Source organism: Dunckerocampus dactyliophorus, chromosome 6, assembly GCF_027744805.1.
Source record: "Dunckerocampus dactyliophorus isolate RoL2022-P2 chromosome 6, RoL_Ddac_1.1, whole genome shotgun sequence".
Taxonomy (NCBI): domain Eukaryota; kingdom Metazoa; phylum Chordata; class Actinopteri; order Syngnathiformes; family Syngnathidae; genus Dunckerocampus; species Dunckerocampus dactyliophorus.
This window is the reverse complement of record NC_072824.1, coordinates 7,562,063-7,588,784: the sequence shown is the minus strand read 5'-3', so window position 1 is coordinate 7,588,784 and position 26,722 is coordinate 7,562,063. Positions and strand designations below refer to the sequence as shown.

The following is a 26,722-nucleotide window of genomic DNA, read 5'->3' as shown; positions in this document are numbered from 1 at the left end:
GTAGAAAAGGCACATGCCGGGGCAACCGTTACACGGCTATGTTGAAGAATTTCTGTGTGAAATAGGGCTAGGTGATATGGACCAAAACTCATATCCCGATATACTTAGTTTGAACATTGATGTACGATATATATCCCGATATTTTTTCCGTGTCTAAGTGAGTTTAGACAAAGTCAAAGCCAAATATGTGTGTGAAGTTGTTTTATTAAAATTGTTACAAAAATCAGATAGAAAAGGCTGCAAAAATAAAATAATAATATATAATAAATATAAAATAATAGAAATATAATAAAAAAGTAGAAAAAGTAAAATGTAATCTTCAATCTTCTTTATAACAAACCTTTAGCTATGCTCAAATACTCAGCTAATACCAAAAGCACAAAAGAACAAAATATGAAATAAAGCCTCCTCCTTGAGCTACCACCTTATAGTGGTGGAGGAGTTTGCGTGTCCTGATGATCCTGAGAGCTAAGTTTTCGGGGGGTTTTATGCCCCTGGTAGGGTCACCCGCGACAAACAGGTCCTAGGTGAGGGACCAGACAAAGAGTGGCTCAATAGACCTCTATGATGAAACAAACCATTGGACCATGTTTTCCCTTGCCCAGACGCGGGTCACCGGGGCCCCCCTCTGGAGCCAGGCCTGGAGGAGGGGCACGATGGCGAGCGTCTGTTGGTCGGGCCTACGCCCATGGGGCCCCGGCCGGGCACAGCCCAAAGAGACGACATGTGTCCCCCCTCCAATGAGCTCACCACTCACGGGAGGGGCCAAAGGGGTCGGGTGCAGAGTGAGCTGGGTGGCAGTACTGGAGTACTGGAGAGTGCTCCCTCAAGGGATTCCCTTGTTCTGCTGAGGGACTTCAACACTCACGTTGGCAGCGACAGTGAGACTTGGAGAGGCGTGATTGGGAGGAACGGTGGTGCTTTGTTATTGGACTTCTGTGCTCATCACAGATTGTCGATAACAAACACGATGTTCAAACATAAGGGTGCCCACATGTGCACTTGGCACCAGGACACCCTAGGCTGCACTTCCATGATTGACTTTGTGGTCGTATCATCGGACTTGGGGCCATATGTTTTGGACACTCGGGTGAAGAGAGGGGCGAAGCTGTCAATTGATCACCACTGTGTGGTAAGTTGGCTCCGATGGTGGGGGAGGATGCCGGTCAGACCTGGCAGGCCCAAACGTATTGTGAGGGTCTGCTGGGAACGATTGGCAGAGTCCCCTGTCAGAAGGAGTTTCAATTTCCACCTCCGGGAGAGCTTCGACCATGTTCCGAGAGAGGTGGCGGACATTGAGTCTGTTCCGTGCCTCCATTGTCGAGGCAGCTGATCGGAGCTGTGGCCGTAAGATGGTCGGTGCCTGTCGTGGCGGTAATCCCAGAACCCGTTGGTGGACACCAGTGGTGAGGGATGCCGTCAAGATGGAGTGCTATCGAGCCTTTTTCTGGTCACCATTCGGCGTCTCAGGAGGGGGAACCAGTGCACAGTCAACACCGTGTATGGTGGGGCTGGTGTGCTGCTGACATCGACTCAGGATGTTGTGGATCGGTGGAAAGAATACTTCGAAGACCTCCTCAATCCCACCGACACATCTTCCTATGAGGAAGCAGAGCCTGGGGACTCCATGGTGGGCTCTCCTATTTCTAGGGCTGTGGTTGCTGAGGTTGTCAAAAAACTCCTCGGTGGCAGGGCCCCGGTGGTGTATCAGATCCGCCTGGAGTTTCGTAAGGCCATGAATGCTGTAGGCGTGTCTTGGTTTACACGACTCTGCAGCATCACCTGGACATCGTCTGCGGTGATGCGGACTCTACATCGGTCTGTTGTGGTGAAGAGAGAGCTAAGCTGAAAGGAAAAGCTCTCAATTTACCGGTCGATCTACATTCCTACCCTCATCTATGATCATGAGCTTTGGGTAGTGACCGAAAGGACAAGATCACGGGTACAAGCGGCCGAAATGAGTTTTCTCCGTAGGGTGGCTGGGCTCTCCCTTAGAGATAAGGTGAGAAGCACTGTCATCCGGGAGAACTGCTACTCCTCCGCATTGAGAGGAGCCAGATGAGGTGGCTTGGCCATCTGGTCAGGACGCCTCACGGACGCCTCCCTGGGGAGGTGTTCAGGGCAAGTCCCACCGGTAGAAGGCCTCGGGGAAGACCCAGGACACATTGGAGAAACTATGTCTCCCAACTGGCCGGGGAACGCCTCGGGATCTGTCGGGAGAGGAAAATCTGGGCCTCTCTGCTTAGGCTGCTGCCCCCGCGACCCGATCTCGGATAAGCGGTAGAAGATAGATGGATGGATGGACGGATGGATGGATGGATGGATGGATGGATGGATGGATGAAATAAAGTGCCCCGTTTAAGAGGCAATGTTTAAATGTCAACAGCACCTCAAAAATACTTTACTTTGAACAGTATTTTTTTTGTTTTAGGTAAACATTTTTACAAGACATAAGCATTTGTCTTTATTCCTTTAAATATTTTCTGCCAGTAACACCAACCTGTCAACTGTATCAGGCTTAGCAACTGTCTGTCTGACTTCCTTGTACATTTGTGGAAGAGCTTCTTGTGCTAAAGTCCATTGTTTTCAGCAGGTTTTTAAACCTGTTGTTTTCCACCGTTGCAACAGGGACCATATCTTTAGCAATATTATAGGACACCGATCACTTTAGTAATAGCACACCACTTTGCACTTTTCCTTCCTTCTATGAGGAATGCAACAGGAAAAAGAAGCATGCAATGCAGCTGGGGCTGTTTCAGCCCGCAGCTTCACACACTCGTACTGGAGTTTTAAGGTGGTGAAAAGATTTGTAGTGCGTCCGCACTTCACAGTCACTTCTTCAAAGTACCTCCAAATTACTGAACCACTGCTTTTTCTTTTCTGACCCGTTCCTCCACCGCAGACGTTGTTGCTTCCTTCATGTTTATTGACAACTGAGCAGGGCTTGTGTCCCGTCCCTCCTCTCTCCCCCTTCATGCATGGAGGTGGGCTGGGCAGGAGCACGCTCAGTGGCGCTCACACAGTGCAGAGTGATGAATGAGACCTCCCTGTCATGATACCAAGAGTTACAGCGCAAATACAGTCTATATCGACATGAACGATATGTTTGTTTTTGATGTCGTGCTTAAAAGAAATATCGATATACACTGTGTTCCAAATTATTATGCAAATGATATTTTTCTCTGATTTTGCTAAATAGTCAATATAAATTACAGTCATCATAATTTCATCAACCTTTAGAGTACAATTTGAATGTTATTGACCACACCTCCCAATGATAACAGTATTTTTTGTTGAAAAATAAAAACTTTAAATGCACTGTTCCACATTATTATTCACAACAGAGTTTCACAGCATTTCAATAGTTGTTAAGAACCAAAAATGGTCATTTGTTGAGTATGCAGCATAAGGAGGTCATGTTTACTGAAAGCAAAAGCTATTTAAATCACTAACATTTCAAGTTACATGTTGACATAAGATCCCTTCTTTGATATAACCTTCACAATTCTTACATTGAACTTGTGAGTTTTTGGAGCGTTTCTGCTGGAATTTGTTTTCAAAATGTCAGAATAGCCTCCCACAGCTGTTGTTTTGTTGTGATCTGCTTCCCGCCCTCATAGATTTTTTTGCTTGACGATGTTCCATAGGTTCCCACCTGGGTTGAGGTCAGGGAAAAAGGGGGCCAAACCATGAGTTCCTCTCCTTTTAAAGTATGCCCATAACAGCCAATGACAGAGAGGTAGGTACTCTTTGCATCATGAGATGGCACATTGTCATGCATGAGGGTCATTTTGCTACAAAAGGTACGGTTCTTCATATTGTACCATGGGAGAAAGTGGTCTGTCAGATACGCTACATACAGTACTTTGCTGAGGTCATTTTCACCCCTTCAATGACCATAAATGGCCTACCAGCTCTCTTCCAATGATTCTGATCCAAAACCTGACTCAGACACCTTCTTGCTGACATCACAGCCTTGTTGAGCTATGCTGGCCATACTCTACTTCATCCATCCGGACCACCCAAGGTTGCACGGCCCTCATCAGTAAACAGGTTTGTTTGAAAATTAATGGGCCCCAAGACACAATGCCGTCCATGAATTTCAGTGAAAAACTAAAAACTAAAAACAAAAATCGTATTTGCATAATAAGTCGAAACACAGTGTATTAATAATATCGATATATCTCCCAGCCCTCGTGTGAAATAGGCTAAAGTCATTCCAAAGGTTTTTTTTCATGTTTTGGTGCATGTACATCTACAGTGAAGGATGCCCACTGGAGTACATTGTGGTCGTCTCCAAACGTGAATTTCTGCTACATTAAATTGGGTTTGTTAGCCCAGGTTGATCAGGAAAAAGCACAAAAATGCTGCGTTGTTAAAAGTCCCTGAGACCCAGCAGTATATTTGCCCTTCACACAGTCACGCATCCCTAAGCACAAATGCACACATGCTCCCCCCCGCCGCTACGAGCTAAGCTAATGGCTATGGCACACAAACCAAGCGAGTCACACCATTGTATGATCTTTCTAGTTGCAGTTGCCAGGTAGGTACATTAGGTAGGGAGGCAGGTAGGTAGGCGCCAGATGATACAGAATCATGAACCATGTGACATCTAAAATTAGCCCTCCTGGCTGAATGCCCAACTATGGGAAACCACAACAGAGCGCGCTATCAGCGTGGCTGAGGACATGATGAAACGCACTGTAAAACTTCATCACAGTGCGTGTTGCATTTTGAGTCATGGCAAATACTGTATATATTAAAAGGAAAAGAGAAAACACACCCGGACCAGTCTTGACTGTGTCCTCTGTGCTGTGCCATGTACTGCTCAGTTGTTTTGACATACATCATTATTTTTTACACCTTTATTTAAGTCATTTTTGTTTTTAATTTATTTGTAAATTTTTTACACTTTTATTTACGTCATGTTTATAATTTATTACACTTTTATTTTTTAATATTTTTTTTATTTATGTATTTATTTCATTTATTTATACTTTAATTTAAGTCAAACCAAGCATATCTATTTGTTTTTTTAAATCGCCAATGTTATCTGTTGAAACATTAATACTGTACACATAATTACATGCCCAAAGTGCATTTTACAGGAATTTATTAAGGCATTTAGTCAAGAAAATGAGGAAAATACATGCGTGCATACAAATAATGCATAAATTAAAATTAAATATAAAAATTTCACTAAATAACACTACAAAATCACATACTTCACTTATAACAATGAATATATACCATACAGGAAGATAAGATTAAAATATTTCTAATATTTCAGATATCTCAAACACTGGTTGTACATTACATATTTTAATATCATGTTTGACTCGCTGTCTGCGACCCATCCAGAATGGCTCCATGACCCACTTTTGGGTCTCAAACGACCAGTTGAGAACCACTGCTGTAAATAATAGGACACCTAAAGTTAGCAGGATTACACAAAAAATACAAAACAAATTTCTTATATGAAACTTTTCAGAGGGCTGGTCCATGCGCCAAAGAAGGAGTCATTACATTTTGGTGACAATCTAGTAAAAGGTGTAGGATGCATGCAGTATGCATTCTTTTTAGTCACTATGAGATCAGGCCCGTCCATGCCCTCAAATCATGAGGAAGTAAGTTATTAATTATACAAACACAATGCTTCACAATTTCTTTCATTTATATACTTTTATATATTATTTTTAAATGATATTTCTCAAATGATTCTATGTTATTTTTTAAATATTTTTTTCCCTATTGGCTGTTTGAGTCACAATCGGATCATTAATGCCACCCTAGATTAAAATAAAGGCCCGATATCTTCCATGACACAGGAAGTAGGCGTCCACACTGCTTTTAAATACATGTCCACACAAACAGAGGCATTAATAATGCATATTATGCATTATACATGTATATGTATTTTGCCTGGTTGTCTGTATTGCAGAATGCAGAATGTGAAAACTGTATTTTCACATTCTTATTTTCAAATCGACATATTTTATATTGCGTATTAACTACGGCTGTCAAATGGTTGTAAATTTCACATTTTTATCAAATTAATCACAATATTCTAATAAATTAATCAGGATTAATCACCATTTGCAGCAAATTGTACTTCCGCAGAAAGAGTTACATTACTGAGTGATAAGAATATCCACTTACTGTTTTTGTTTGTCTTTCTGCTTATTTAGACCACACACACACACACACACGTAATAATGACATTGTTGTCATTTCCGTAGTGTCAGTGAATGCCCCTTGACAATGAGGAAGTTTGGACTAGAGACGTGTTTGGGAGTTGGATATACATATATGGTGCTGGAATTGCTTTGCTGTTAATGTATTCATGCAAAATGCAGTTAAAAGACCGTCAGACTCTGTGTGACTGTGGGGACGCTATTGTTTCTCAGTCTGCCGTCATAATAGAGAGATGTGCCTTGGCGTGATGCGCATGTGTTCATTACACTAAAAGTTGTAACATAATTAATGAAATAAATTAGTTACCCCTGTTAATGTGCTATTTTTGACAGTCCTAATTTTAACTTATTGTTCAGCGTATTTGAGTACCTCTGGGTGAGGGCAAGTAGTGCACTGCAGTTTACCACACTTTTTACAAAAACCCAATCAGTAATCAATGGCATACTATCAACAAGCAATAAGTGATTCGTTTCATGGAGCAATTGATTCTTATGTGCATCCCTTGTCAAAATGCTCTTTACGTCTAAGATACAACATTTGCAAACACCACCCAATGCTAGCTGCTTTGGGCGTGTGATGTATTTCTCTTTACCCTTTAATTGCAATGTTTTCTTCCCTCTCTTCCTGATCATCATCTTCCCTGTTACTGTTTCCTCGAGCTGCCACTTGATCTTCGCTAGTCTTTTTTTTTTTTAACCTGTCGGGTCAGTGTGTCACTAGCTGTCTAAGTGTGCGTGAAAATCACCCTCGCCTGAATTAGCAGCATTCCAAGGGATGAGCGTTTACGTGTTCGAAGAAATAGCTTAGCGGTCAAAGCTCACCAGTGGAGGAGCAGCAGGAAATGCTTGTTAAAAAAAAAAAAAAAGAGGTCAACAGTGATAATTGTGCAAAAATGAGGGTGGGTCAAAATATGGCTATGTATTTTATTATTATGGCTTGATACACTTGCCACAATACAATATGCAGAAGTATGTGCAGTTGACCTTTTAATATGAGGTGACTATCTAAACAAGGGCGACCCATGGGCCATTTGCGGTACGTGTCTTTTTTTTTTTTTTAACGAGCCCAACGCATGCAGTAGACCGCATATTCATGGGTAACTTAAATACAAAGTGGTTTGATGGCGCTACCTGCACGAGGAAAAAGTGCTGCCGATATGAATCCAACAGAGGGCGCAGTCTCACGAGTCAAGTCACACTCAAAATTTTCCCCAAGGAAGATGCTTTGACAAGATGTGTATAACTGCATATTTTGTGAGTACAATACCGCTTGTCATTGTTTCTTAATGTGTAAAACTGAATTTAAAATGTGCTTAATAACTGTGAGAGGCATATTATACAGCTTAAAGCAGGGGGGCCCATTACGTCGATCACGAGCTACCGGTCGATCGCGTAAACCTCAAGTGTGTAGATGTCATATGACATCAGTCAGGTGACATTAAGCTCCCCTCCTGATTCGCTACTGGCAAAGATTAAGTGGTGAACAGACGTCGCAGGCTCCACACGGAGATGCAACGTTTATTTATTTTCCGATTATGGATAAACTAACTCAGCGGTAAGATGCCTATATCTATAACAAAAGTTATCTGCTCAATTGTAGCGTCTAAGATACAACATTTGCAAACACCACCCAATGCTAGCTGCTTTGGGCGTGTGATGTATTTCTCTTTACCCTTTAATTGCAATGTTTTCTTCCCTCTCTTCCTGATCATCATCTTCCCTGTTACTGTTTCCTCGAGCTGCCACTTGATATTCGCTAGTCTTTTTTTTTTTTTAACCTGTCGGGTCACTATTTTCTTCATTTATTCCCATTTTTTCTGCAATTTACAGTTAAATAACACACACACACACATAGCGTCAGTATATCTTCCAATCCCGGTAGTGTAGGGCTAATACATTTTTTTAAAAGCGATGATTCGTGCATCTTAAAGTTGCTTGACGTAGCACTAAATGACAAAAACATGTAAGTTTAGGTCTACGCCTTCAAGGACTCCACACCCTTGAGTTTCACTTCCGACCTTGTTTACATTTACCTTCCTTACTTCCTTATTTGGGTGCTTTAATAGCGCCAAATGAATTGAGTCATCATGAAGTAAGTATAGTAATATAATAAGAAATATTATCATTTGTAGCAGTGCCACTTGTCCAAAAAACTTCCACAGTTGTTTCACTTATTTTTTTTATGTGGAAACACTGTTTGAATGTGGGAATGAAGACTGACTCAATCTTTTAATTAAACATAAACGAGCGATTAATCATCCTGTCTTTTGTGTCAGGATGCGAGGGAAGGACGAATGAATTCAGATAGACTGAATGACTCATCCTATCTGACGTGAAAATGAACAATATCAAGTAGATATATGGGCTTTCTTCACATGAACCAAAAAAGGATCTTCTGGTATTTTTATGTTACCCTTACATAACAAATATTTGTTTTTTATTTCATATGAATGATTTTCTGCTTTCTTCATCATTTGCATACAGTAGATATTTTAGCGTGCCCTGCATGTTATGTACAGTGGATCCCCACACATTTGAGATTCAGCATTTACAACCTCGGAAATTCACAGATTTTTTTTTTCACCAATTTTTCCTTAGAAAATAGGCAACTTTTTCCGCAGAAAATACATCTTATTCACTCTCATTCTCATTCAAGTCGATAATAATTTCTGAATATGTGAGCATGTATGTAAAATACATAACATGTACATACAGTGTATATAGCCTACATAGTAGGGGTGTCACGAGGCACTACAAGAACAACACAAGGAGAGAGATGTCACTTTGACTATGTTACACTCTTCCACACTGTGTGTGTTTGCTAGCAGCCCCGCCCCCACCCACCGAGACAAACAAACTGTATGAGTGACAAAAGGTCTCACTCCATTCATGCCGTTGTTCTATGGAACAAATGCGCCAATGTGCTGAAACCAACGCACAGAGTGAACTAGTGATGTGCAATACAACTGATTTCTTTTCCACTCTGATCTGATGATCATACAGTAAGGCGTTACTGGAATTACAACTGACAAGCAGTATGGTAAATGGTAAATAAAGTATGGTAAATGGTAAAGGGTCTTTCACTTCACTTGCTAGCACCTTTACCTACTGATGATGCAGCATCAGGAGCAACTAGATTCAGTATCTTGCCCACCTGAGCCATGCCGCCCGCAGTATGGATTATGTAGACATGGCTTGGAGAAACACAGAGAGCTAACTGGGGCGACCCAGGGTCTGCAGAGCAGCCATGTAGCGTACCACAGCATACCGTTGCAGAGTGAGGTGAAGGCGGCACCATGACAGCACTCGCTTTACGACCAGGTTAAAGGCTTGCCTGTGACTCTCATTCATCTGTTCTACTGTTAATCATTATCATTCATTAGTGGCGAGTACTATTCATTTTATAATTGAAAATGCATTTACTAAGTGTGTGAGGCACTTTTAGGGCTTTAACCTGGATTGTGCATTTAGCTTGTTAGCTTCCGACGCTAGTGAACAATGGCAATTGAATCTACTCTAATAATACACTAATAATGATAGACAAATCTAATCAAAAATGTACTTTCATTGCAAATGCTGATCCAAAAGCGGAGGAGAACGTCAGCGTCAAGCTAGCAGGAGGGTTTGGATAGGGAGAAGTGAGCCGCCTGTCAAAAATCAACATTTTTATGGGTGTATTTTTATGGCGATTTTTGCTGGTAGGCTCGAAACGCAACCGCCATGAAAGTGGGTATCTACTGTATTTTTTATATTATTATTGTTTGCAAAATAGTTCCTTTCATATCTTAGTACTGCAGCCTTTTTTCCTATTTTTTCCCTTTATTTCTGTTAAATAACGTAGTATATTGTATGTTGTACGTAACAGAATAATGGGTGACAAGCCCACATTATTACTTCCAATTCTAGTATAGATGGACTAATACAATCTGCCAAAAATGACAATTAGTGCATCTTAAAGTAGAACTGAATGGCAAAAACACATAAATGTAGGTCATCTTCTTAAAGGACTCCACACCCTCAACTTGAAAATGAACAATATCAAACCAGTCAAGTAGATTTTGCAACAAACAATCCTGGTTTGTATTTGACAATAACAATAGTGGCCCTTATCTTTGTAATTGGACGCACTCCTTCCTTTGTCTGCGCTCTATGTCACTGATACTATCAGACCACTATGTCATCTTAATGCAGCGATTGATGTGACGTCTTCAAAAACCTATGAATTTTCCTTCAGTCATATCCTTCTATGGAGGCTGGACACACTTTTTAGCTTTTGACGTAAAGCACAGAAGGGTTAAAAGTGCAACTGCAGGATGACAACAAGGCCTGGCACGAAAGCGGGCCCGCTGTCGCCGGGCAGTATTTTTAGGGAGAGGTTCAAGCAAGGACAAACACCCCCAGCCAACAGCCCTCACACTTTTATGGGGTGTCAGGTCCGGCCTGCATTGTGTGCTGCTTTCCAGTAAACTTCTTGCATGCTTTGTTATGTGCACATTAGTGCAAACACCTTCAATAGCACATAATCAAATACAATCAGTCAAAAACCATTAATCCATTAATCCATCCTCGGGGAGTCACACATTGTATTATTAACAAATATAATATGGAAAAAACACAAGATTTCATGCAGCAATCATAAAGTGAGAAAACATCTGAATCTGGTGGAAGGAAATGAAATACTGACATTACTAGAATGCATGGTGCCATGCTGCAAAACTGGGATTTAAAGGGGACCTATTATACAAATTTTCAAGCCTTTGTATTGAGCCCACTCCGCTGCAATTGGTCACACTCCCAAGTGCTCCCGAGGACTTCCGGACAGCTGCCGAACCCCTTTTGTCACACAAAATAAACACAGTTAGGACACTGATAAATTGTTACTTACAGCTTGCTCTTCGGACTCTTCAACACAACCAATTAACGTTGGAAAGGCGTCGGACTTCAGCAACAGTTTGGCGGATAGTCTAGCATCGTATTGGCACATGTTCACAAAACATTCCCGTGTGAAATGCCGTTGACAGATTAGCATATTTTTCTCTTGCTAGGAATCAGCAACTCCAACCACTTCCGCCTGATGCTTGCCTCTTTAGGCACACCCGAACAATCATTTCCTGGGAGCCATTGCTTGACATGCTCACAATGAGCAGAGCGAAGCAGAGCAGGGGTGCTGGGCATGCCCATATAAGGAAGTTCAGGTTGCATTGATGTCAGTGGAACTCGGTGTTTAAAAAAACTCTGTAAAACATAGCGTGTAGAGCCGTCCAAAGCTCACTTCCAAATGCGCAAACCTAATTATGTGACGCGTTGGCATCGTTTAACACGAGAATTAAACATTGTAACAACATTTATAGGTCAGAAAATAGAAAACGCATAATAAATTGTTTTTCATTTATCGTATTGGTACATGTCTGTATATTTATTAGGTACACCTTTTGAGTGTTAGTTGCTGTGTGATGAGTTTAGTGTTGTTTGTCAGATGACACCGTGGGTCAGACTGTTATATTGAGTAATGACCTCTTGCAATTTTCAATGGGTTGACAAGCTCGTTGTGAGTTTTTTCATAGCTCCTAAATGGCTCGTGTCAAATAAATAGCTGCTTGGTCCTCATGGAATCGTGCGCACCACAATGTTCCATTTTATGACTTGGACAGGTGCGTATAATACACCAGTACAGCTTATATACGTACAAATCTGTTTTTTCCTCTAAATTTAGTGGGTGCGGCTTATACACCAGTGCAACTTATACAGCGGAGTTTACAGTATATTATTTTGTGTCATTTGTAATGAATAATGAAATATTCCAAATGATCAAAGCAGCATTTAAAAGGTTCAAATCCTTCAAATGATTGACTGATTTTGAGCAGGTCCGAAGTTGTTTTGTGTCATCCTCTTACTATTTTATGAAAAAATGGTATTATTATTTTATATGAAAAAATATTTTGAAAAACTAATTGAATATTTCAAATAATCAAAGCGGCATTTAAAGGGTTCCAAACTCTCAACTGATGTTGAGCAAGTTTGAAGTTTCTTTTAAGATATTTACAAATCAAAGTTTGGTGTATGATAATATAATCTTATTTTTCGTACGTATGGACATTTTTGGTCACAAAGGAGTCGAGAGGGAGTATCTGGCACTACATAGTGGAATACTAATGCAATCAAATCCATTTCGCCACCATGCCTATGTACCAACACATGAAAGACAGGAGGTATTGATCAAATTATGATTATGAAATTATGATTCTTTTTTCCTTTTGGTTCTCCAGAAGGGCAGCGAAGTGATGTGTCAAGCTTGTCTGTGAGCATGAAAGATCTTTCCCTTCTAAAATAAAATGTGTTTTCAGCCGCTTCATTGCTAGAAGCCTCTCGACCAGACAGCCGACTAGTGCGCTAACTATTCATGAATTCCAGGTGAACACTTCCATGGGGAAAATAACCTCATTCTCATCGCTAGCTCGCTCGCTCGCTCGCTGCTGAACTGGACTGCTCGCAGCGAGAGGTAAGTTTGAACAGTGGTGATTTATTCATGTGCTCATCCTAACGTGTAGAAGAAGACATTTCGGCAATATTTCCGGAGACTTGAAGGCGTCCGCTCCGATCCCGTTATTGACCTTCACAAAGACGACAACAACATGTGAACTTTGTAGCGAATCAACCACTAATTGGCTTTTTTACATCTACCGTACTTTTTCCACTCGCTTGCCAATTCTACGCCTAGATAAAAATGATGCAATATTATTCACCCGCCAATAAATCCTCCCTTTATGGGGATCATAATGTCCTAATCTTATCGAATCTGTTCCGAGAGAGACGTCAATTTATTTTAATGGTCGTTTTGGAGTTCTACTGAGAGGTCATTGTCATATTTTACTTAAGCTTTCTATATAAATCAGAACTGAACTGGCAGTGAGTGAGTGCGACTAAAATACACATATCTAAGTAGCTCCTAGATTAGGTAAAAAATACTCCTCGGAGTGGGCTGGTAATTATTTAACAAGCTTTCGGCATCTTTTATGGATTTATTTTTGATGGCACAGTTTTGATTGATGAAAATGCGTAAATGCATGAATCTGGTGTTCCTCAGGGTTCTATCGTTAGCCCGCTATCTATACATTCGTTCCTAGTTTATCGCGGTTCATTGGTTCTACACTCGACCACAATAGGTGAATTTCCACAAAGTTGCATTCAATGTTAATAAATGGAATATTTTCGTAGTTATGGCTCAGTAAACCTGTTTACGACCTTCTAAATACGATTTTTAGCATTATTAGAGCCCTCTAGACATGAAACAACACCCATATAGTCACCTATACTATTTGCTTGTATTACCCAACATAGAGAAAATAAGATATATTAGACATAAATAAGTTAACATAGACTCACATGTTAGCAGCTCCTTGTTGTTTTATTTTGGACAGCGTACTGTCTCATCAGTGTATCGTAACGGCAGCTTTAAATGGCTTTACACTCGTATTACCCAATCTAGTAGACATAATAAGAAGAAATAAGCCATTTAAGACGTAAATAAAACTCCTGTCCGTGTGTGTTACAGTAAATGTGTTCCCTAGCGGACACGTAATGGCGGGCGGACAAATGTGTAGAGTCTGGCCCTTGTCACACCGAACACCGACACCTAGTGGCCAATGTACAATACAGTACTACATTCACAATTAGAACGCTTCTGCCTTGTATTTGTACTTTAGTTCATTTAGTTAGTTCATTTTGCCATTTTTATGTTTGAAAATGCTTAATTTAGGCCAAGAATAAGCACAATTTGCTTAAATACTGTATGCATATTTTTTATTAGTAATAGGCCGTAGTCAACCACAAAACAGCAATACAGTGAGTCTTCCTTAACCACAAGTTCAGCGATTACACTTCGTTGAGGATTTTGTAGCAATGTGTGCTAAAGGCTGGCATCCAAATAGAAAAGTTAGCCAAGCTTTGTCCATTTCTGAAATACTGGTCAAAATTAGCCAATGACGCATTGCATCAATAAATGTTTGCATTTAATTAACTGACATTTTAGTTACTGTCACAAACATACACACTCTATGCTGGTAAATAAGTACCAATGGTTAAAAAAATGGAATTATAAAAAATGGGGAAAAATAAAACAAATTTCATCGGGCTCTACATTGTTCTCAAAATTCTGAGGGTGCATATGTGTCATTAATATATTTAACACAATTTATTCTGTCTTCACAATTTCTGGTGTCATTTTCAGACAGAAGATGCCAATTAAAACACATACAAATCCACATTATCTCAAAATTTGGCTAGAATGTGAACCATCAATTCAGCCTTACCTGTGTAGGTAGTCACCTGTAAATGCAGTCACTATGTCTTATTTCTATGTCTTATATATATATTTTTGTAAATGATAAAAACAGTACATTTAAAGGAAAACTGCACTTTTTTTAAATTTTGCCCATCATTTACAATCCTTATGTGAGACATAAACACATATGTCTTTTGCTTTTCTGTGCGTTTTAAAGATATAAAAACAGATAAAAACAGCCAGCACGTGTGGGACATACTTATTCCTCCTATAAAATGTTTCCAAAAAGTGCCAACAACGCTCCATTTACATATAATGTATATGTGACATGTATATTAAGCAAGCTGCAGTGACATTGTTATTATTATTATTAATATTGTTACTCTGATCGAACTACATTACTGGTGAATTGACACTTAGCCATAACACACCGGCTAGCGACTAGCTTCACCACAGACTCAGCCGGAGCGCGTCAGTGTCTCACTCACCACGTCTCAGAAACTGCCAAAAGGTAAAGCTACATATTCGAGATGCCACCACTGGTGCTGTGTTTTTATTTCTGAGTTTGGAAAAGTTAATGCAAGGTGTCGCTTCTACGACGTTGCCATGTGAAATCAATGCACCGTGCAAAAAAGTTCCGGTAATGCTTACAATGGCCGAAATACGCAAAGTACTGTAAGTATTACATTTTATGAAGAATGTACCTGTTCCGAAATGGTCACAGCATGTATATAAAACCATAAAACCTTTTTTTTGGAGGTGTTTTAACAGCGGTCTCTGTAGCCAGCATAGGTGGATCCCATTACGTGCACTACTGTGGCTTTTCATCTGTTTTTATATCTTTAAAACACATAGAAAAGAGAAAGACATATTTGTTGATGTCTCATATAAAAATTGTGGATGATGGGCAAGATTCCCAAAAAGTGCAGTTTTCCTTTAACATAAAAAAGAAGAAGATGAGAAGAGGTTTTGGAAAGTTGTCAGTGCTACAATGTTACCGTTCTTGTTGAAATTCCCATAAACAGTAGCATATAAGCGAGATGTAATATTATTATTATATATATATATATAATTTATTATTTACTGTATATGCAAAGGTACAATACTGCAATATGACATGATACATGATATTCGCTGCCACCCTCTGCTGTCACATCCTTCCTCCCAAACCAAAACAAGCCACCTCGTAAAAGGCTGGAACCCATCATGGACCGGGAGCTCCTGGGCACGCTTGGTGCTAAGATTTAATTGGAGATTTAGTAACCAGCGGCGTCTGAATTAATCCAATCATTTTCATCCATTAATTTAGCGGAGGAACATACAATTAAAGGCTGATTAGGGAGCTCTCTGGAGTACGCCTTTTCATCCCCTTTGCAGAACATTGAGAGTTGCAGCGGGTCCACGCGAGCCATTCACCTTGCTTAAATGTGGCGCTCCCTCTAGACTTTAGTCGTAATGCAAAGAAAATGCAACAAGTCGCATTTGTTAATGTTTTTAAACAGAGCGCACATGACCTGGCAAATGTGGGAGAACCTCAGAAGTCATGAAATATACACCTTTAAAGGACGTAGTTTCGTTTTTGACAGCAAACTACCTGAGACTGGATTGACAGCGCCTCTGCTGGTTGCAGCCAAGTAGTGCACTCTATTTTGAATCTAATGCTTCCAGACGTGATCTGCTGACGATTAAGCCCAACCCTAGCTGGAAGGGACATCATACACCCGAGCGTTTCATTCATTAATGGTGAGTACACAAATTCACTTATCACAGTCAGGTGTGGAACCAATTAACCGCGATAAAGGAGGGATTACTGTATGTCTGTAACTTCTCATTATTGATCATGATTGACTGGAGCTTATGGCGTGTCTTTGGCAGTATAAATAAAAGGATTTGCTTTGGGAAAAAAACAGAATTTTGTGGCATGCAACAGTCATTTAAATCCTTCAATATAATAAATAAAATGATAACTAAGTAATAAAGTCACCAATATAAGATAAAATGGTAGTTGGTGTGTTAAGGTCGGCAATATAGTTTGAAAAGAGCGCCAGTCTCTGTGGGCCTCTGTGAGGACGTTGCATTACTTACAAGACAAGACGTTAGTTGCACAATATCGCCTTCAAGCACTTGTTTCCCAAAAATCATCAAAGGGTGTGAAATTTACAAGGTGTATTGACAGGGGTTAACTTCTTTTTACACTTGTCACGACAGTTAAGAACTTCAAACAGTACAGTTGCATCCATCCATTTTCTATGTCCTCACTAGAGTCGCAGGGGTATGCTGGAGCCTATCTCAGATGACTTTCTGGGCGACAGGCAGGACTAGCCGCCAGCCAATCGCAGACAAACAACCGTTCACACTCACATTCATACCTATGGACAAAACCGGAGTACCCGGAGAACATGCAAACTCCACACAGAGATGCCCAAACGGAGATTCGAACCCAGATCTTCCCAATCTCCTGACTGTGTGGCCAACATGCTAACCACTAGGCCACAGTGCAGTACCAGTATAGTTAATTACGATTTTTTTTGACACCGGAACAGATTATTTCTATTAACATTATTTCCAGGAGGGTAAAATTGTTGTCTTTCTCTATTTTACACCTCATTGCAGCCAACGGAAATGTGAAATTAGCATAATACAACAAGAAAAAAAGAATCATTCCAATAAGGGAGGCTTTCCCTCTCGCTCTCTCTTGGGGATCTTCTGTTCATTTTTTTTTTTTTTTTTTTGCACAAAGTCATCGGGAATGCTCAGATGAGCAGCCATCTTTAATTAAAACCATTTACTGAGGAAACGAATAGTGAGCGAGGAAAAAAAAAAAAGAAAGGAGCCAGGGGATTTTACACTCTGTTATCCAAAGCTTTTGGCGGATCAAAGTTTTTACTTATTTTTTTTTTTAATGATTACATAACTTTTTTTTTGCCCATGAAATATTGGTACAGCTCAGTAGCTCGGTCGGGTAGATCTGTCTTTCCGGAAGCATGTAGGCCACCTCTGACTGACATCCTGTCTGACATGAGGGCTAAGCTGGATCTCATTAGGACTAAGGTGGCAGTGATCCTGTCCGCTTCACTTTGGCTCCTGCCACCGCCGCCGCCTTCCAAAGGGGAACGGGCACTCGATCGGCCTCGTTAGAAGCACTCACACACTCTCTGCGCTCGGTACGCCGTATCGAGCGTCTAGACGCGACACGTGTCCACGGGTTACTGAATAAACACGCCAAACAGCAGACATAGTTAAATAAAAAGCGACACTGAGATAATCAGGCTGGTTCTCGGTGAGATGCCGCATGAATGCATGCGCTCGCCAGCCGCTTTATTAGGTACACCAGCACAAGTTAATGAGTTTCGAAAATTCTGCCTCAGTTTTGACTGTTACAAGTTATGATGGCGGGTGTAGCCTGCAGTCATGTACAACTGCACTGCGTCATACGGAGATCTGTTTCTAATATTGTGACTCTCATGAAGCAAAAGCAGATAGTTACTAAATGGACACTAAGGTGCTCACCGCCCAAGATGACACAAGGTGCCACTGAAGTAAGTCAAATGTTGCTACTCAGGTGCTGGTGTGTTCCAACATTGGTTCTGCTGCTCCCGTGTTTTGCTACGTACTTGTTAATAAACGTTGAACGTTCCTTTCCATTTTGTCATGCACTCAAAATCAGCATTACAGCCGCTTTCCCATTATCGCCTGCTTCCAATTAATACCCCTTGCTTTTTCTTTGGCCTTTTGTCAAAAAAGGAAGCAACAGCTTTAACAAGGTGTAAAAACAATAACAAACGGGTGATTCTTCTGGAAAGGGTGCCAGAGAAGAGGCCGTCACTTCGAGGGGCATGACGCACAAACTGTAGTGATTTGCAGCTATGACCAAATAAAAATATACTGCATGTACATTGAATAAACAGGGGAAACAGTGTTGAATGCTTTCTTCGTGTCTGTTGTGTATAAAACACACAATCTGATGGAAATTTCAAGTTTGTGACATGCAAAAGTTTGTACTTTGACCAAACTCCGACAAAACGTTAAACCTCATTAAACATAACAGCGTAGTCCGCACACAATGTAGCTAAAATTGAATCAATGAAGACTATATGCAAATGAGCTGGCGTCTGCATTCACACACAATGTGAACTTCACAGTATTTCCGTATTATATCTCCGTTTTTCGTCAAAATTCAGACAATCACGAAAGTGACACTGATGCAAAATCACAAACGTGGCGTCGTGTCCATGATACGATCCGATTTTCTTTTTGGGGAACTGTTGTTTTACATCATGTGATGGTGAAGTGTGTTGCTCTTGTGCTAACTAACAATGCTTGGAAGAACACAGTGTTGAGTCTCACACAGAGTTTGAAGCAGGCTCCATCCGCTAGCTCTGCGTTACGTGAAATATACGTCGCCACAACGTCATGTCGTGGTCAGCCCAACAACACCGAAAATTTTAATCTATGAAAAAAAACTTCACAGAAAAATGTATGCTTTTTCTTTATGTTGTGATGCGGGGGATATTTATCTTAAACAGAACAATTTTGCTAGCAGATCGTTTGAATCACACTTTAATCGTGTTATTATGAGCAATGAGGGGTTGCATTCAAAGACACCATATAATTTTTTAAGTTTACTGAGTTTACTTAAATGCATGAAATTGTTACTGTTTTTCTATGTCTGTCTCTTTATTTGGACCACACATGCACACAAAACAAAGACATTGTTGTAGTGTTCGGAGTGCCCCTGAATGCACCTCGCTGGTCTAGTGACAATGACGAAGTGTCGTTCTGAGGCGGACTAGAAACCTGTTTGTGAGTTGGAGGTACATTCAGTATATGGTGTTGGAATTGCACTGCTGTTGATGTGTTCAGGTCACAATAAAGTTATAAAAGCGCATCAGACTTTGTGGTGACGCTATTGTGCCTTTGTTATAATTACACAAAAAATGTTAATGTAATTCATGAAATAAATTTGTTACCCCCGTGATCTCCATGTTAGATTCAAAATGTTAATTAATTTATCCCAAAATCAGTGGAAATACAGTATTCCCATAGATCTCACTCATTTCCCTAGCTGTTCAAGTATGAAACAATAAAGTGTGCAATATTATTTTTCCGTTGCTCTTTATGTGTATGCACAGAATCACAATTTAAAATGTCAAAAAAAAATTTTTTTTAGAAACCTGACTTAAAACTCATTTACTAACTCATACAAAGCACAAATTAAGCATTTATCCCAAAAAATACATAAATACATTGGAGCATTTTTTATGTACATGCCACAGTTGAGATTTCAGTAAACAAAGCCCTGCTGCTATGAAAGTATGCAAGTTTCTCTTCAGACTTCAGAGCAAGCGATAACTTACTTTAATAGGAAAAATATGGTTATACAATTCATTCATTCATTTTCATACCATGCATTTTCTAAGCCACTTGTCCTCACTGGGGTCGTGGGGGTATGCTGGAGCCTATCCCAGGTGACTTCAGGCGAAAGGCGGGCGTGTTGCCAGTCAATCGCAGGGCACATATAGACAAACAACCATTCATTCACATTCATACCGATGGACAATTTAGATCTCCAGTTAACCTAACATGCATGTGGAAGAAGCCAGAGGAGCCGGAGAAAACCCACGCACACGCGTGGAGAACATGCAAACTCCACACAGAGATGCCCTCAGATTGGAACCCAGATCTTCCAGATCTCCTGACTGTGTGGCCAACATGCTATCCACTCGGCCACTGTGCGGCGTAATGACAATTAAAAAGTAAAATTGTTACTTACAACAAAGACTGTACACTTAATGAAGATTTGTAACACTGGAACTGATTGTTTCTATGTACATAATTTTTTTAAGGGAAAAGTTGTTTCCAAACAAATAGGTTTGACCAAGTTTCCACCGTATATGGTGTATGGAACAATTTGTAATATATCTGTCAAATATAAATGTATTACCTCAGAACTGCACGTAAAAAGCAATAAATCATCCTCCTCATCTTTGCCACACACCACAAATAAATAACCACATGGTGACGAAACGCTGTAAAAAGTGACGTTTGTTTTCCATCCCTGCTCCTCCTCCCTCCCTATCCTCCCTAAATCTGAGAAACAACAGCCGACCTGAAGTCAAATAGAAAGCGACAACCAAAGACGTCTGAATTGCGCGATCACAAAGAAAAAGGGTTTTAGAAAAAAATCCAATAAGGAAAAAGTTCTTATCTAATACATTTCCATTTGCGAGGGAATTCTGCGCAGCATCACACAGCCAGTCTGGACTTGTCATGGATTCAGGAGGGAGCGATGTAAATCATCAATCCGACTTTCATGCAATGTCTTTAGTTGGCAGGGTGTCCTCCTTGCACTTAATAATGATCAATATACATTGCACGTAGAAATACGCCACGCATTTTACATCACAGGCAATACTATTAACAGCAGACACACCACATGAAACTACTATGAATACACAATGAAATATATTTATTGATGACAAAGTATTACATTTGACAATAGTGGAAGCACAACTTCATAGATAATTCCTCGCTTTGCCTTTGGCCTGTTTGAATAGTTCTAGCCCCGAGCCTCGCGAATGCAACTGTTTATTTTGTCTGGCAACAAAAGCACGTCATACATCATTCATAATCTATAACGCTGCCAGTGCTTTGGCCTGTTAAAAAACATATTTGCACACGGCGGGTTTCCCCATAACCAGTTCCACGCAAACAAACATTCACAGTGCCTGTGATAAGGGGTAAACTTTGTCTCTGTGGTGCAGCAGAACTTAGCCTAATGCAAGCAGAAGTTCATGTTGTGATCACATGCTAGTATCAACGATTCCTTCTCAAAGCATTCATTCAGAATCCCATAAGCAATATGGCTAAAATAAAGTGTTGCCTCTTTAAGGAGACAGGAAGTTGATCATCATGAAGATAGAGCCAACCCACACCTCAAGAAGCACCAGGGTATCCAAACTGGAAAGACACCATCAAGCTCCTTACCTGGACATGCTGTCCGCGATGCAGTTCTGACCCGGGTATCCTTCACCCCGGCCCGACAGCGACCCCTGGGGCATGCCGGGCCGCGATTTCCACGACTCCATCAATGCCGCGACAGGCGAAATTAGATTTAACAAGGGATTGGGCTGGTCCCTGAAGGACATTGTTCCTTTTGCTCCGATCTGGTAATGGAATGAGTGTCCGCCGGAATTAACTCCAACAATGGCCGACGTGGGCACACCGTTGCTCTCTTGGTAGTAGCTGGTGTCGCTGGACTCCTCCTTTACCGCTTTGGACAGGACAGTGTTTGAGAACACGTCGGACTCATAGTTGCCATTCATGGACACCGGGGGTCCTAAGATGCCGGACAGACTGTATTCGTCGATGTTATTCCTCAGGGATAAGTAGGTGGTCTCCGAAGCGGGAAAAAGACCAAGAGGTGGAGACTGCTCACTGTAGGACTGCTGATTCATGCAACCCTCATTTTTGTTTGGCTCATTCTTTATTTGCGTGATAAAAGTTGTGCTAGCAGTGTTGCATTTGGAACCACCTAAGCACATGCTCCTAAAATCAGTTCCCGGTTCGTTCTTGATGTACTTTACCATGCCCATCTGGTCCAAGCCCACGTTGAAAACCTCCCCATCTACCATCTCCACCTTAGGGAATTCAAAGGGTTTGAAGTCTGGGTCAGTAGTCAGACCAGCAACTTCTGGGCTGTGCGACTCATTCTGCACTAAACCCAGTTCACAGGCAGAACTGGACGCTGGGAACCCGCCCGATGAGGGGTTCTGTGGGCTACCAATAGCCATGGTAGCCCCCGTGGCCGGACTGGAGGCAGGTGGCCTGACTGTGCTGGTGCAGCTGCCACCTGTGGGGCTCGAGACGGATGACCTCATGTTACAAGCGGTGATGCAGGATGGAGGCGACCTCACACTACTCATACTCTGCGGGCTGGACATGGGGGACCTCATGACGCTGAGGGGGCTGGCGAGAGGGGGTGAACCCACTGTGCTGGACTCGACGGGGCTACATGTGGCTGAATTTCGGCGTTTGACGTTGGCCAGGGTTTGTGCACACGGCGTATGGCTGACAGGACTGGTAATAGACGGCGGTCCAAAGCACGCAGGGGGACTGGTGGTGGAGGACACCGTGTTGTTACCACCCCCCGGGCTGGAAGAGGCCAGCACAGAAACAGAGCTTACCGGAGTCCCAGGTATAGACTCTCTGGGAGTGCTGCTTGGCTGCTGGAACTTAAAAGGTTTCATCTTGGGGCTATTGGCTGGGTTTTCCTCAAGGGGCCGCCCACAAACTGGGTACTGCATCTTCCTGGGGCTGGTGCTACCCCCATGCTGGCTGAATGCAAAGTCTGCCTCCCTGGCGGCATTCATGTATAGCCCCATGGACTCAGCCACAGTTTTGGAAAGCTCCTTGGAGTCCATTTCCGGTTTGTGACCGTGCAGAGAGTTGTTGAAGTGCGGTAGAGCAAACTGCTGGTTCTGGCCCGGACGAATTGGCGGCTGCTCCGGCTTCTTGCCGTCTTTGGCGTCGGCGCTCGGACTCACATTGACGATGCCCATTACGATGTCACCGCCACTTAGATTCGAATCTTCGGCCGTGAAGCAGAACTCAGTGGTACCGGGAATCTGAGACCATCTGTTTTCGGTGTTACTCCCGTCGAAAAAACTTTGGTATTTTTTGGTCTCCATTGCTGGCTCATGGAGTCACCTTGCAAGCAGACAGCGAGAATAAAAAATTTAGACGACAAATAACCAACTCAGGGAAAGTGGTTAGATATCAATATTTGACTAATCAGAGATTAAATAAATGATATATTCAGGAAGGTGCTGGTCAATCATATATCTGGTTGGAATTTTGAATTATACCTTTTTTTCCTGTGACCGATGCCTATGCCTACTTTTATAAAGATTTTTCGATGGCTAAATCCTACACAGATACTAGTTTATGTTGTATATATTAATAGCTTGTCACTGGCGTGTTAGCCTTAAAAGTACCCTTAACACTTAACTACTGCAGCTTGGGAAAATACCAGTTGAAACTATCCTATGAAAACTATGTATCACCACATTTAATTAACTTTATATTTGCATTCACAAACACAAAAAAGTCATTGCTGTTTTTTCTTGGCTGGTTTTTTTTTTAATCACAAAATGTGGAGATACATGTTATTTTTTGCATAGGGATGCTATATCTAATCAAATCATGTATTCCCACAGTTTGTTAGCTTTATAGTTTAATATGAAACACCAAAAAAGTCACTGCGTTCAGTTTGAAAAAAATCTTAAACTCACAAAATGTGGAGATACGTGTTTTTTTTCTTGCATCGGGATGCTATGTCCAATGAAAAGCATGTACGGATCTCCACATTTTGTGAGTTTAAGATTTTTTTTCTCAAATACTATTATTATTGATTTTAGTTTGCAGCTGAAATTTAGGAAATAAAAATCACCAAATGTGGGGATACAGGGTTTTTTTCTTGCATAGGAGCGCTATGCCCAATGAAACCATGTTTTCAACACACTAAACACATTTTAGAAGTTTTAGATTTTTATCAAAAATACACTGAATGGTTATTGCTTTTAGTTCACAGCTGAGGGGGGGGGGAATCACTAAATGTGGAGATGCATGCTTTTTTTCTTGCATAGGAAGCTAATGGAGGAAGCACGTCTCCATATTTTGAACTTATTTTTTCAGCCAAAAAAGTAAGTTGATAGTGATACTACAAGTCCCAGAATGCACTGCACTAGGTGAGCAATACCTCCTTCCTCATGGATATGGATACCATCTGTGACCCGCCCCTCAAGAAATGAGCCCACCCGTGTATACGCCCGCCACTTCACAGTTTTGTAAAAAAGCAACTATCCGTCAGTCAGCAAACCGGCTAACCTAGCATGATGTTGCTGTTAAAATGTGAATGTAATGTTAGCGCCATAGCTATGCCAGTGTTGCTGATTCAGTTAAATTAAATAAGAAACATTTTTATGTGTTTCCGGGGGGCAATTAACTAACATTTGTGCCCTCTTCTCCAACTCTTCAATGTTACATACTAAGTTACGTAAATGCAAAGTTACAGTGGAAATGTAAAAAGTGGATAAAGCATTTTATATATTTACATTTATATCGAGAGACACACACACTGGTTGGACAAACACAGCTCATTTGCATTAAAGCTACAGACACAAAACTGTGTGTTCCCAGTAGGGCTTCCTCAGAGGACATTTGAACTAAATTCTAAATTCCAGCGTCAAGGCTAGATTTTGGACAACACATCGATACGCTGTTGTGGCACTTCTGGGACATAGTGTATGAGAGCCATATGAGCTTCCACCACAAAGTACGGTGGCCTTGATGGGTAAAAAACAGGCAAAGCTCAGTTGTCAATGTTGACTGTGCAATGTGATGTTTTATTGCCTGCGGCCCTGCCTGTACCTAACATATCGTGAAGCAACGTTGTAACAGTCGGCATGTTAACATGAAGCACCTGTCCTGGTAAGGGTTAATGAGTCAACGTGACGCCTCCTGCCTTTTAAATTCGCCACCTCTGCCTCGCTTCTATTGGTCCACTAAAACCACCAAATCCCCCCCTCTTCCAGTTCCCGCCCCATTTAAGTATGACGACTTTGGATTGGTCCTGAGGGCTTGTCAATCAATAGTTGCAGCCTCGGCCACAACAGTGCTGCGACACAAAGTTGGAACGGTTTGTTATGGTGGGTTTTTTATTATTATTTTGACGGGTGGTGCAAAAGCACAGATAATGCATGAAGAAATTGATCATTTTAAGAGGAGCCTGGAGTGTTTGGAGTTGCACCATGACTATACACCCCCTGGGGTTATGTTTAAATAAACTACATGAGCATGTTGCATTAAAAGAAAAACAGCAAACTGAGCTGCCAACAAACGTCTTCATCATTCTCACAAAATTCGTTTGCCTAATGCTAGTTAGTTAATTAGGAAACACACTAAACTTGCTGCAGACTTGTTTTTTTTATGGCTGGCGATATTTTAAACAAAGTTATTATCCTTTAAATCAAGCGTTGCATGCAAAAACATTTTTCATAATAAAATAAATTAACGTATTTCTTCTTTCTCGCTTACCTTAATAAACACGACATTCGTGGGGGGGTGGTTGTCAGGTGCCTGTGTGCATCCAGAGAACGCTGATGATGAAAATAAAGCGTCTTTTTTTTCAATGCGTCCGCCGCATAGTTGTGCCAGTTTGCGACAGTGCGCCTCTTCCCGGTAATCCTCAGCGGGGCTGCGAGCTTCTCCTGACGGGTTGTCAGTCGGACTGTACCGCTGCTTGCGCTGGAGTGGAAGTGGAAGTGGAAGTGGAAGAAGTGGAGAGAGGAGGGTGGGCAGAAACAGCGGGAGGGAGGAGGAGGAGGAGGAGAAGGTGGGGTCTGACGCTGTGACGTCACTTTCAACGACAACCTCTCAAAAGCTTATCATCATAATAAACATAATAAATATAGAAGAAGAGTGATAAAAACATAAACAGACGACTTGCAAGTGAAGAGTAAGGTCAGTGTGTGTGTCCGTGTCTGCGCGTGTGTGCGTGCGTGTGTGTGTGTGCGCAACAAGGCCCCGCCCACTCAGTGCAGGGAGGAAGGGGGAGGGGCTTAACACAGGCAGGTAGACAGGCAGGAATTGGGCCATCATCGTTATATTCAACACACTATAAAACCTGTAAAAAAATATAAATTCACACATATCACAATGCCTCTATAAATGCACGAGGTTTTTTGTTATTACACTCACTTTATTTATACAAAAAAATCCATACACCATTGGCATACAGTATCACCATTGTCCATGTCATGGCAGATACCTCCACCAGGCGGCGCACTATCGCAATAAAGCAAGGTTTCTCAAACTTTTCTGCAGCTCTTCCAAACCCAAATTAGACCAATATGCCAATATAATAGTCGACGGGAAATATTGAAGAAGACAAAGCAATTCAAGGTGCTTTAATATTATAATGTTTTTTTTTATTTATAGCCCTGTTGGTTTAATGGTACACACTGCTGCGACCCATAATTGTGACAGGTTCAATTCCCGGCCAGGGAACCAACACCCAGCCATTCAAGATTCCAAATCCAGATAAATTGAGTCAGGAAGCGCAGCGGTAAAAACGAATCCAAATCTAATCATGCCATTGACTCACTGTGACGAACCCTGACAGGAAAAGCTGAAAGACATTTTTTACATTATTATTATTATATTGTTGTTGTTATTATTATTATCA

General features: G+C 41.3%; 1 protein-coding gene across 2 annotated transcripts in view; it reads right to left on the bottom strand.

The window, feature by feature from the left end:
- The window catches only part of nr3c2 (nuclear receptor subfamily 3, group C, member 2), a 114,734-nt gene extending 88,719 nt beyond the window's left edge, over positions 1–26,015 (bottom strand). The window contains exons 1-2 of one of the 2 annotated variants that reach the window (XM_054779111.1): positions 25,573–26,015; positions 21,463–23,184 (exon numbers count right to left, since the gene is read on the bottom strand). In XM_054779111.1, coding sequence (XP_054635086.1) covers positions 21,463–23,165 — 1,703 coding nt within the window. In that variant the 5' untranslated portion in view covers positions 23,166–23,184; positions 25,573–26,015. The remainder of the gene's footprint in view (positions 1–21,462; positions 23,185–25,572) is intronic. The other variant, XM_054779112.1, reaches the window with a different exon arrangement.
- Between the last annotated feature and the right edge of the window lie 707 nt (positions 26,016–26,722).